The sequence below is a fragment of the Manis pentadactyla genome, chromosome 7, assembly GCF_030020395.1.
Source record: "Manis pentadactyla isolate mManPen7 chromosome 7, mManPen7.hap1, whole genome shotgun sequence".
Lineage (NCBI taxonomy): Eukaryota > Metazoa > Chordata > Mammalia > Pholidota > Manidae > Manis > Manis pentadactyla.
Genome location: NC_080025.1, coordinates 55825906 through 55839691, shown reverse-complemented (window position 1 = coordinate 55839691; position 13786 = coordinate 55825906). Strand labels below are relative to the sequence as shown.

At 34.0% G+C, this 13786-nt stretch overlaps 1 protein-coding gene and 1 non-coding gene across 5 annotated transcripts in view; both read left to right on the top strand.

The window, feature by feature from the left end:
* The window catches only part of BCAP29 (B cell receptor associated protein 29), a 69895-nt gene that overhangs the window by 26208 nt on the left and 29901 nt on the right, over positions 1 to 13786 (top strand). For all 4 annotated transcript variants that reach the window (XM_036918986.2, XM_036918983.2, XM_036918984.2 and 1 more), the window contains exons 5-6: positions 1019 to 1154; positions 5595 to 5703. In XM_036918986.2, the coding sequence (XP_036774881.1) occupies positions 1019 to 1154; positions 5595 to 5703 (245 nt within the window). The remainder of the gene's footprint in view (positions 1 to 1018; positions 1155 to 5594; positions 5704 to 13786) is intronic.
* On the top strand, positions 9710 to 9857 carry LOC118929128 (small nucleolar RNA U109). The gene has a single exon (XR_005031482.2). It is a non-coding gene; the product is annotated as a small nucleolar RNA U109 (small nucleolar RNA).

Here is a 13786-nt window from a genome sequence, read left to right as displayed (position 1 = left end):
CAAAAAAACCTATACTGTAGGATTTTTTCCTATATTGTTTAGTATACTAACATCTTCATAAAAGAACACAGGTGATGTATTCAAATAACAAAACACTAGTTTTGGCTTGTAGGTTTGATAGGTCTGTAAGGCCATGCATGATCTGGTTCATGCTTCTCTCTGGAGTCTTTTCTCATACCGTTTTCTGATGTGTGCACCACATTCCATCCACACTGACCTTTACTGCTCATTCATTCATTCATTCATTCATTCTTGCAACAGGTATTTATTGAGTTCCTATTGTATACCTAGCTCCTTCCTGCTTCAGGGTCAGGGTCTTCTTGCCTGCTTTTCCTTCTAACGGAACATTTTTCTCTTCCCTCTTTATCTGGCTAACTTATGCTTATCCCTCAGCCCCTTTCTGAGAAGCTATCTGTGACCATGACCCCCAAAAGTAGGTAGGTGTATAATATGCTCCCATAGAATGTATATATATGCTTTCCTTCTTAGTATTATTCATGGTTGTAATTAAATACTGTTTAAATCTTGCCTTCTTGAACAACTAGAACTTAAACTTGAAAGCAGAGATTTTGTCTCATTTCTTGTTGTGTCCTCAGTGCCTACCACAGTGCTTAATATTTAACAATTTCTAACACTTAGCAGAGGAACTAACTGTTGAATCAATAATTGAAGATATTAATTACTATGTCTAACAATGGAAGTTACTCATAAACAGGTGTGAACGAGCAGTTTTTAGGCTTGGCCAGCTTCACACAATGCTCTTTAGATAGCAAATCTTGAGCTGGCCAAAAAAAACACAAAAACAAAACACCTCACTGGCTTTCCCACAGTGTCTAAAATTCTGTTTCTGTTCCTCCTGGTGAAAGGCTTCCACAAAGAAAATAATAAGTACCATTGAACCTGTATTCCAAATGCCAGTATTCTAACAAAGATAAAGTGATAACAAAGTTATCTTTATCTGAAACTCACTGCCTAATGACTAGTCTAGTTACACTTTACTCTGATTTTTTTTGTTTAGAGTGTTGAGACGTCTGCTTAGCCTTATTACTCAGCTGGCAAAGGAACTGTCAATCAAAGGAGTGTTTAAAACAGAAGCAGAAAGTACTAATGAGGCTGCCAAAAAATTCATGGAAGAGAATGAAAAACTAAAACAGGTATTTAAATTTTCTTCTTAAAAATTTGTGTAAATGTTGTTGGTTATCTCCTAGGAACAGTACATTATTTTTCAGCATCCAAAAGAATATTTTCACATTAGTAAGCAGAAAATGACCATAAATTGTAATATTGTTCTATGGAATGATTATTTCAAAAGCATTTTATTAAACTTCAGATTTGCTTGTGCTCACAGTTTCCTGCCATAGAATATTAATACCCTGTTGGACCTACTACTTATGATTCAAGGAAAAAAACTGTTCTGGGATTATGAATTTTAATTTGTTCACTACCATTGATTTTATTTCATAACTTAGAGCAAGTCTTTGTAAGTCTCCATGGCTCTGTTTCCTTGTCAGTTAAATTATCTTTTTTAAACATGTTTGTTTGTATTCTTTTAAATGATGGTTATGTAAGAAGGAGAAGAAAGTAGTTGATGCTAGATTGCTGACTGCATGTAATATTTAAAATCTTTAATTTGGCAATGGTCCTGATACTTCTTTGAGAACTTTGTGCTGTCCTTCCCTGCCATTCAGGAAGAATGAATCAAGTATGTTGTTTTCCCTCTTAAATTTAAAAACAAATGGAAAAATGAAAGATACAAGAGTATTTTGGGTATTTTTTTTTCCCCTGTTTAAAATTCAGGAATCAGATCTCATAGCTTGAGTGTTTTCAGTTCATATTAAGCCTCCTAAGTTTTGCTAATGACAAAAAAGAATTAACGGAACCATCAGTAAAAGATTTTCTTGACAAAAGCATTCCTAAAATAATGCACAAGGATTATTTACCTATTATAAGTTAATGAAATGCAATCAGTTGTATATTACATCAAGTTATATTTATGTAAAAAGTACTGCATCCAACAGTAGAAGTAGAGAATTAAATTCTTATCCAAGCCCTAAAGGCCAGCTTCTTTGGAAAGAACCATAAGCACCACCTTTCATCAATTCTACATGAGCTAGCTATCACAGAGTACAATATAAAACTTTCTAAAACCTATTAAATAAGGCAAAACTTTGCAAAAAATTGTGTTTGATGCTACAGTGTCATGGTGACCTTTTCAAAGCCATGTTTTACTACTTATGATGTCTGCCTTATTTCTACAACAAAAAAGTAAAGAATTTTTTTTCATAGAAACAGAATTCAAAAACTTTGAGGAAATAGACTATAACCACCATCTTTGAAACAGACTTCTGGAGAATAAACATCAGTTTTGTACTTTCTTTTGGTGTGTTTTGAAAAGGCATTGATCCATACATGTCAGGTAGATTAACTGTGTAGTAATTGCAGTTCTGGGAAATCAAGTTGTTGGTATTTCTGTATTCAGAAGAAAGCATAAATCATTATGCCTTTTTTGGAATGTTTCAGTAGAACAGGCAGCCTTATTTTGTACCTTAATATCATCGGCTTCATTTTCTATCCTTTCTTTGATCTCATTTCACAATGGTAAAAATGAAACCTTCAAAGCTTTGATTAATATATTATGGCTGAACTCAAAAGCACATAGCCTTGCATTTGTAGACTTAGCGTGTACCTATCTTGATTTAAAATCATGCCCATATCATGTTAGAGTAATGAATTGTAACTACTAATAAAACACTGCTTTTTTCTTCTTATTCTTTGGTTGTTTTCCTCTTACTCTTAAGCTCGAAAGCAATGGAAAGTGTTTCTGTAAAGTCTTGGTACTATTATTTTTCTCGTATACATGATAATTAATGTACTTACATTAGTCTTATCCTTCAAAAACATCTTTCTCAAAACATTTTTAAAATTTTTCTTTTAGAATTATTTTCAGAACTAGTTACCCTTGCAAGGAAATTTATTTCATGCCTACTGATTCTTTGATCCCCAAAATGTCTCCCTTTTTTGTTTCCTTCTGCTTTGGTTCCATGCTATTCTGGTCCCCTGCTTTCTACTTATCTGTGACCAAGTCTGTGGCCCTAGATCATCAGAGGTACACAGATATGCTGGGCAAAAGCCAGTACACAGTGGAGAGAATCTATTAGCTGGACATAAATACCATCAGTACCAAAGTGTAATTGACCAATAAAAGCCATTAGAATGTCAGGAATGACTTCTATTTCAAGATACTTCATGTAAGTTTTGAAATACTAATTAAGGAAAAATCAAATTGCTAAAACACCTCTTTATCTGCTATTGAAAGCACATTATCTAATGTAAAGCACACTACCCTGAAATACAAGAGACCTGAGTGCTAGTCCCAACTCTGTCAATAATAAGCATTGAGACCTGGGGCAAGTCACCTCATCTGTCCTGGGTTTCAAAATTATAAATCATAGCTAACACTATGTGAGTATTGCTTCAAATGCTTCCTTTGAAGTAAGGCATTAAATTAACTCTTAATTTTTGCAACAACCCCATGAGGTTAGTACTGTTATTATCTGCATTTTGCAGATGAGAAATGGAGACAATAAAAGGTTAAGTGGCTTGCACAAAATTATTCAGCTAGTAACTGACAGAAATAAGATTTTAATCCAAGCAGACTGACCCTTGGATCCACACACTTTTAACCATGTTGTTTTGTGCCCTTGCCTCATATGCTGTCCTATAAAATGACTTGTAGATGGTACTGGAGACCCCTTTCTATTCTGATTTTCAGTTAATGAAGTGAAATAATAACGAAAGACCAATTAACTTTGAATTTAACTGCTTTAAAATAACAACAATGATGGAGCTTTACTTCTTACTAGTTTTTTTTCTAGCCGCTTACCAAGGTGGGATAGGGTGGTAGGATGGTGAATATGCGCATTATTGTAGCTGGTAGTTAGTGAATTTCAGATTCCAGGGATCTTGGTCTTTCTCCAGCATGGAGTTACACATAATAAATTTGGACAAGTTTACAGGTGCAGTAATGAAAGCTAGCTTACAAGGCCAACACAAATCCAACTTTTCCAAGTCAATGGCATAATAATTTAAGCAGTCAGTGTAAACATTCCTGCAACTCAGTGCTTCTCTTCCAATTTGGGTAATCACTGGAGACTGTGCGAACTGAATTCAGTGAAGTAGCAACTAGGATTGTTTTGAAATTGAAATGCACAACAAGTTTATAGAGATTTGAAGAATTTTTTTGTTTCTGCTCTTAAAACCTTTTTTGAAGGTATCAGGCTCCATCCATTTAAGTTATATACTTCAGTCCTCTACTCTTAAAAAAAGAAAAGAAAACTTACTGGGTTTATATAATATATTCATTAGTGCTTTAATTCCTCCTTGAGCTGTCTAGTCTTGTTATAACCCAAGAGCACTGTCTAGTACTATATCTTGTGCTACAGTTTTATGCTCCTGTCTCATCCCTTCCACTAGACTGAAGTTACCTGAGAGCAGAGCCCATGTTCTCTTACATTTGTATTCTTCATAACACCTAGCATTGTAGCATATTTGCATATGGCCAAGGCTCTTTAGAACTTTGTGAGTTTTGTTTGTTGAATATACCAGCTTACATTAGAAAAGGAATCACCTTGCAGTAGAAAGTCTTTTCTCTGTCAGTCTGTTTAAAATTGTCCAGAGTTGCTTTCTTACCTGACTCAGGAAGCTGCGACTATCAAGTTGTTACCCTTTTAGTCAGAAAACCCATGCCCAGGTGTATACATATTTTATTTTCCAAACATTAATTTGCCTATCTTGGTAACTTAAATTCCTTAAAACTTCTTTAGGATGAGTCAGCTTCTTAATTCTGTTAACAATGATGGTTTCCATCAAGACATACAGACTATGAAATTTTTACTCCATGTTGTTTTTATTTTAGTCAAATATTTTGCTATTCAAATCTTAATTTTTCTTGCCTAGACAAGATAAGCTGCAAATATAAAGTGACCATTTTGAAAGCCAAAGTAGATTTTAAAATATAAAGATCTGTATAAAGGATTAATAAAAGTAGTTTGGAGACTATTCAAAGAAAATTAGATAGAATTTTACAAGCATAGAGATGGCCCTGTCATTTTCCACTCACCTATCTCCATCCTGACAACATTATATTCTTCCTTCTGAATTCATCTATATTTAAATAGTCTATATAGAAATAGTCTGAGTAGATACCTCTGCAGTAGGAACATAACGGTTTTCCAATTAATATCCTCAAAATTGTTTTGTTTTCCTTAGATTTACATCACACACTTAACTGAGGAAAAGACATTCGTGTTATATACCTAAATACTTTTGAAAATATTATTTTAATTGTAACCCAACAAAACTCTTATTTTCATCTCAAGAGATTTCAGTCATAGTAAGAAGAAATCTCTTGTGTGTTTGCAAAGTAGCAAGCTTCTGTTAGCAAAAGGACAGTGTGGAAAAGTATACAATACTAAAAAGGACAAAGAATAAAATAAAGACCAATAAGTTTAAATACATTATTCAGCCACTTTCCTGGAAGGATGTCTGGCTTATTGCAATCTTACTTCTTTCTATAACTCTTTTTTTTTTGATAGCTCCTGAAAAGCTATAGCAAGGAAGAGGAACACATTTTGGAAGCAGAAAATAAAAAACTAATAGAAGACCAGGAGAAATTGAAAACTGAATTAAAGAAGACTTCAGATGGTAATTTTGTGTGCATGTGCCAAAGTAGAGAGAGTAGCATGATATTTTATGCTGTTATACTTCATTGTTTTCCCTAAAACAAAACTAATAACTAAATGTTCTCCTGGCTAAAATGCCAGGGGTGACCTATTTATAAATTCCTGCCCAAATGTGAAGATAAAACATTGTTTCAGCCAAAAGAAACATGCTCTGTTATATAAGAAAACAGGTAGGTGTTTCAGATCTGTGTTGTAAATAGACATGTTCCTGCCTTAGCAAAAGAGCTATGTTCCTAAAAATTACTTATAAACACATTTTTGGAAAATGAAGCACATTTTTCCATCACGGCATATTGCTTCTTCAAAGAAAGTAATAGCAGGGGGACAGTTTTGGTTATAAGAAAATATATTGCTTATTTCAAGCCCTAATACTTATACCTGCCAGATATAAAGAAAGCATTCCTTGAAAGAGATGGACAAGCACAGAGTAAGCAAGAATCTGGGGTGAGAATTTGAAAGTCTCATTCAAAAATACATTGCAGTCAGGACTTGGGATAGAATATCCTAACTCCATTTCTCTGAAAGAAGCTGCTTCTCCTACATTTTTTTTTGTTTTTTGAAAAATAGTTCTGATAATATTTTTTCTTCTTAGTCAAAGAACAAATTTTTATTGCCTGCAGGCGCATAACACAAAAAAGTAGGTATCTCAAGTCCAATGTCATCCCAGGGAACTCTGAGTAAAGTTTGTGACTTGACCCCTGGGCAGCATTTCTGCAAATAAAAAATTCCTAAATATAACATATTCCTTGATGTTGTCCAGGCACTGGGGAACCTTTCAACCAGCCAGAGTTAAGGTAATCATCAGTGCATAGACTTTTGGAATTTCAAATCTCTTCCACTACTTTATATTGGAGGTAAATTGGAGAATGTTAAAGTGACTGATTCAAGGACCTATTTTATGCCATTTATCAGTTTAGATTTTTTTAAATTGGTCTCAGTATAATGAAAGTTCTCTACAATATAACCTGCTATTATTGATTATCAATTTAAATAGTTTGGATAGAGTTTACTTAATCAGAATGTACTTGAATTTGAGATGGAAAGCCCAGAGATAAAAGCTAATTCATAATAACCTCAATTTGTAATAAAAACCTTATTTATAAATTTAACTTTATTTATAAATTATAATAATTTACTTGTAATAAAAACAAAAAATTCATATGATATTTCATGTGATACAAAATTCTGTAGTTACTTTTTTACTTCTTATTTAGAGTGAAAGAAGATTGTTTAGAGGCAGTAAGTTAAAAAAATAAGTAAATCTTCTAGATAAGGTGATATACTATGTACTTGGTATAGATACACCAAAATTCAAAATCTTGTCATAGTTGGTACTATTGTCTGTTCTATAATTACAAAAGATTTAGAACATGATTAAGAAGTTTTAACATTTATATGAAAATTAATTAGTAATTTATCTACCCTGTACATTAGACACTTTAGAAGAAACACAGTTTTCTTTTTTTACCCAACATAAAATATTGCTACTAATCCTTTTGAGTAATGCAAGGGCCTATTTCCAAAATACCTTTAATTAGTAAGAAAAAGAAAAATTGTTTTAAAATCATGCTTTTTTTCATATCTGTCAAGGATTCCTTTTCTAGAAATGTTGTAAGTAGGGTGTTATAAAATTAAAGACAGACAATCCATTATGTACCATGCTATACCTCTCTTAACCCTGGCCAGTTCAGTTTCTTCTTCCTTTACCTTTCAAAAATTCCAACTCTGAGATATTCTGCATTTTGACTCCATAAGTTTGAGATGTAACACTAACTCGATATTGTTAGAGAAATAAAAAGAAATTCAGTATTTAACACACAATTCAGATGCTTGAGACTAAGCATCTGAATTGCTTACTTCATCAAAGTAGATGAACTCTTTGATAATATAAGCAGTGTTTATAATCTAATAATAAGAGATACCAGCTTCTATGTTTGAAGTGTAGACTGCAAAGCTACTTTCAAAGAGAATCAGTGTTGAGGTAAAAACAGATTTTACCTGTCTGAGTATGTCCTATTTGGTTCCTGCAAGGTGTGTAATATTTTATGAACACATTTTATTTACCCAAAGTTATCATTTCAGATAACATTATTAATGACCTTGAGATGATCAAAGTTCTGTTTCTAAAGGAGGTATATCCTTGGCTATGTTCTTATAACATTAAATTAATTAAGGCAAGAACTAATAACTTACAGAAAGTACAAGATTTGGATGAATTCAGCAGCACAATCCTTTCTACATAACACTATTCAAATATATTCATTGATTTCTAAAAATTAAGGGTATTAAAGCTGACAGTGCTCAAGAAATGTTTCAGAAAGTTCTTTTATATTTGAACATTGAGTAGAAAAACAATGTGGTTTATTTTTTAATAGAGGCAAATAGACTACCCAGCATATAAATTTTTACCCTTGTGTTTCTTTAGATATAAGTGAAACATATCCTCCAAAGTACATTAGTGGAAATAAAGCCTGAGTACAAATGTTTATTTAAGCTTGTTAGCCCCATTTGGAAAAGTGGCATTCTGAAGGCAGGTATTAAGAACACTAACAGTGATGCCAAACTCTCCTTCAATTTTTAACCACCAGCTCAGATTTTGACCAGAGTTAGTAAACTACCTGTGCTTCAGTGCAGTAATATGACCCTAGTGATCCAAAAGAGAGTGTGCATATCCCAAAGCTCCTAATTTATAGTCAGGGCTAACTTAGTCAGGTGTAAGGGTCTGATCGGTCATTTTTAATGATCTGTTTAACAATAAGTCTAATATCCCAGTATGTGGAGTAATTGGGAAAGGTCAATGACATGAAAAAAAAGAGAACTTAAGCTTGAAAAATCTACAAAGCTCTCATAATAAAAATATTCACAAGTTCTCATAGTAAAAATAGACCTTATATGTAGTGGAAAACCTTCTGATGTCCAAGGAGATTGACTTCACAGGACTCTTCCAGGATAGCTACTGGTTATTTATTTTTATAAATCGTTGCATTCATCCAGGCAATGGTAAAAGTCAATATGATTTCTTAAGTGATTGTGTTTCGTGTAGAAATGTCTTCTCTTCATTCCTTTAGGAACAAGAATATATCTGTAAAACATAATGTTCTTCATGTAATTGTAGATTAATGATAACAAAATAGAAAAATAAAAAATAATGAAAAAAAAAAGAAAGCACACACATACACAAAAAAAGAGGAAACAGGTTTTCAATGAAAAAAAAAAACCACAATTTCTTTAACCAATACCCATCTCTACTGTTAGAGATTGTTTCAAACCTTTTACTGTTATAGATAATGTTATTATTACAGATGTCTACTACCTTTTAAGAACTTTCCCTGCCCACAGGCTTAAAGGGGCAGTCCCTGTGAGCAAGGTGCGCTATGCTAGCTATAGCTTATCAGTCCAGGGTGAAGGTCTGCCCAAAAGTCGGTCCAATTCTTTTGCCAAAAATCTCGTACCATAGACCGAAACAACTGTGAAGAGCCTCAGTCAGGTCAGGGACTGATCAGTCCTGCCATTGTGGAGATGTCACAAGCCAGGTAAATGCAGATAATTAAGCAGAAAAGACAACTGACAGAGACAGAAAAATAATGCATTTGAGCAAGAGAAGAAACATAGGATGGGGGCGTTCAGGAGGAAAAGAGACAGAGAGGCTACCTGGCCACTTTCCAATTCCCAAAGTGTCCAACTGTGCTTCCTGCAACTGGGTTCTGTGAGATTCCTTTATGTCCTAACAATAAGCTTTCTTTTCACTTTTTATTGTAAAATATGCCAGACATATGAAAAGACTGCATGAAAAGCACACATATAACTAAAAATGTTAACAGTGGTACCAATACCGCCTTACTCACTTACTAGGTTTATTAGTAGTACTTAGGAAGTCTTGCCTAATGTCCCTTCCCAATCATCTCCCCCCTTCTGAATTTTGAATAAATAATTCCCTCATTATTCTTTATACATTTTAATCATATTAATTACTGTGTTAAAAACTTTTAGAAAAATTTAAATATACACACACACAAAAAAAAGAATATATCTGTAACATGTTACATCTTTACAGGAGTTCTCAGAGCTGCTAGTCTTACACTAGAAGTTTAATAGTAGTATATTTCTCTTACATAAAGAGAAAAGAAAATATACAAAAAAAAAAAAAAACACTGAGGCAAATTCCTTGACCCTGGCTTCTTTTTTCTTCCTTCTTTCCTTCCTCCCTTCCTTCCTGTGTGTCCAGCTTGCCTGCCTGCCTTCTTTCCCTCCCTCCTTCCCTCCCTCTCTCTCTCTCTTTCCCTTAGCAATTTTTTAAAGAACTTTCAAATAATTTATTTATTGCAACATCATTTAACAGGGAACATAATTAAAATAAGACATAAACTTTTCATTACAAATTTAAAATTGAGGGGTTTCCAATTCCTTACAAATGAATTGTTGAGCCATCTGTCTTAAATTCTCAAAGTTCAACCTGAGCATGTTTTCCAGTTGTAAGTTCTCCTAAACTCAACTGTCTTTAAATTTACAGTTATGTCAAAGCCACCATCTTTTTTTTTTAATTATTAATGCTTTAAAAATTTGTTGGTTTGGTCATACTACATTTTCTACTTATTACTGTTTAATGAACTTTTATGATTTGAATAAGAAAAAACATGTACACATTTAGAAGATTCTTCTTTGCTATCTCCCTCCCTTCTTTTATTAACTGAAGAAACATCCCTATTAAGAAAGAATAGTATCATTTATTTGATTGATGTAGTAATAGGCAGTATGTAATTAATAGTTTGTGAATTCTTTCAGCAAAAGAAATACACCAAACTATTAACAGTGGTTACTTTTGGCATGTACAATGAAGATTTCATTTTCTGGAGTTTAAATTATTTTCTGTAATGAATCTTTTACTTGTACAATGAAATAAAAAAACAAAAGGATTAAGAAACAAAAACACTGTCTTCCAAATACCCAGATAATCTAAGGCATTTGATTTTTGGCTAGAGTTATCTAACTAAATGATTCTTTTCTGTTTTTTCTACTAAAGATGAGAAGTTGTTTAACCTTCTACTGAGTTACATGAATTACATTGCAGGGTCTGAAAATACACTGGGTAGTCTTGATCCAGTCACTGAACCTTCTTAGGCCACAGTTTTCTCTTCTGTGAAATGAGGGAATAGGCAAGTTAACCTTTAATGTCTGTTTATATATCCAAATAATATAATGAAGCAAAAGTGACCATCAAGAACTACTTTCATTGCTGGCTTTTTGACCCGTAAAAATTGTATTTTATTTTTCATGAGAGAAAACTTCACATTAACTTCCCTCTTTCCCCAACTGAAGTTCAGCAGGTGGTTAATTAAACCATATTCCTCACAGTAGAAAAATGTTTCATGCAGGCTTAGGATCATTAGGACAGGACCTGGCATGTTTTACCCATCTGTTAGCTCTTAGCCCAAGTGTGTTATACGGAATGGAGCCTCAAATCTTAAATGTTTAACTCCCTTCGGTGGGACACAGGGAAGGAGAGGAGAGGGATATATGCCAGCAAACATAACCACTTCTCATTAGTGTTACGCTGTGTGGTGCTTTGTGTGGAACATCTATTGCAACTATTGATATGGAATGATAAAACTTTGCAGGAGAGGAGAAATGATTTGAGTAAAGAAATCAACATATTTTCATTATAAATATTATACTATGGAAATAAGAAATGACACTAAGTTTCTAGAGCTCTTTCCATCTCTGAGAGTCTTTGCTTATGGGGTTTTAACACAAAGTTGCTGTAATCCTTAAACAGAGTATCTAGTTTTTTATTTCTTTATTTTTATCAGTTTCTCATATACATAAACTTAAAAGTCAAATCATATTACAAGGCTTATAGTGAAACAACAGTCCCCTTAGACCCATTCCCAGAAGCAACTACATTCAACTCACTCAGCTATCTTGTCTGATACTCACCTCCAAATTTCTAAATGCTATGTGTAGATAGTTATTTTTGATCTTTAAGAATGTGGAATATGATCTTTGACTTTCTTATATGGAAGAGAAGGACTCAGTGCTCTCATCTAACCCAACTTCTCACACACTCTTCCCATCCCTCACCCTTCCAATGTGGACGTAATCATAATTTGTATTACATCACATTATTATGACTAAATATACAACACATCATCATTATGGGGACCCCTTTGCCTCTTACCTATGTTGGTGCCCTCTTCCTGGATTCCATGTTTTATGCTTTCTATTTACTCTGTCCTTTTGGTACACCATATTACCCAGTAGCTTCCTGACAAAGATTATGTGAAAGGGAAACACTGTGAAGGCATGTATGTCTGATTTTTTTCCTGAAAATCATTATTATCTTAGCTTCACCCTTGGTTGACAAATAAATGTTCAACCTCAGAAATTTGAAGGCAGGGCTCCATTATCTTCCAGCTTCTATTATTTCTGTTGACATGGCCAGAGTTCCAGCCCCTGATCCTTTTTGTATATGACCTGTTTTGTTTTGCCTTCTGGAAACTTGTGGAATCTTTCTTTGTCCACAGGGTTATGAAATTTCATCTTGAGAGGGATTTTAGAAGGCAGGCAGAATCAACAAGATTTCAGGAATGAGGAAAAGTAAAAGTTTAAGATGACTCCAGATTTCTAATTTAGTTGACTAGGTAGGTAATGCTTTTAACCAAGATCAGGACCAAAGGAGGAGTGGGGTGCTTTCTCTGGGGAGAGGGGAAGCAGAAATAAAAAGTTTGGTTATAAATATGCTGAGTTTGAGGGATCCTCAGGATATACTAGTGAAAATGCTCAAATAGTTGGACATATGAGCTTGAATATTGGAAGAAAGGTAGTCTCAAAATGGAATCTAAACTGCCACACATACAGGTAGGTAACTGAGCGTTAAATCAAGGAGTTGATGAGAACATGAAGGAAGACTAGTGAGTGAGAAAGAAGAGGTCTCAACATAGGACTCTGGCGCATACCACTGTTTGTGGATGAAGCTGAGAAAAATCTGCAGAGGTTTTACCTGATAACTACTCACCTCTAGTCATTTAATTCTCAGTCATTTAATTAGTAAAAACTCCCTGGGTTCCAGGGAGATACCTCCACTTTTCAATATATATTAATAATATTAAGCCTACTGATGATCTAGAAGATAGTTATAGTATAAAATGCTATGTGTAATTACGCTGATGGACAATGACTACAGTGGGGTTTGGGGGGGACTTGATAATATGGGTGAAAGTTGAAATCACAATGTTGCTCATGTGAAACCTTCATAAGATTGTATATCAATGATACCTTAATTTTTAAAAAAAGAAAAAAATTGCTATGTATAATTATAAACTTGTCTTCTGAAATTCTACTCTTTGAAAGATACTTGGAAGTTGCAAAAAGAAGCAGAAGGTATGAGTAGCCTAAGGCTGCTGAGTTAGAAGACGTTAGGATAAATGAGGAAAGTGACACTTGGGAGCAAATGCTAGTTTAGCCAGGCCCCTCCTCTCCCGGGGCTACTGCACCAATGTCTGCAGCTTCATCTTTTCTTCAGAAGAAACTGGACAGTGTTTTCCTTCACTTCCTCCCTCATCTTGTTTCACCTTCTTAATTCTTGGCAAGAGGTTGTCAAAGGTAATTTTGTTTACCCAACACTTCTGAAGGTTTGCATGTCATTTCAATAAGTTTTCACACAAAGTGATTTTCCTAAAACCCACTTTGTCCTTTACGCTGGATCAATAGCATATTCTTCTGCCATATAGAATGTTCCTGAAACCTTCATGGACCAAGTATTCCTAAACAGTTTTTAAAGGCTCAGTTCCTGAGATTTGGGATTCTGCAAATGACCACATTTTCCTGCAAGGTTGCATATTAGAATGGGTTTAGCAACATGGAGTCTGCTCAGTTTGATTTATGAACTTTTACTTGTACCTGCCATCTACATAGTATGTGCTGGAAGCTGTGAGGGGTACCAAGATGAGCACATTGCCATCCCAGTCTTCAAAGATACCTAATGAGAAAGATAGATAAATTTACTGAGGCAAAAATGTAAGGGCAAGAGATGATAAAAGCCAAAATAA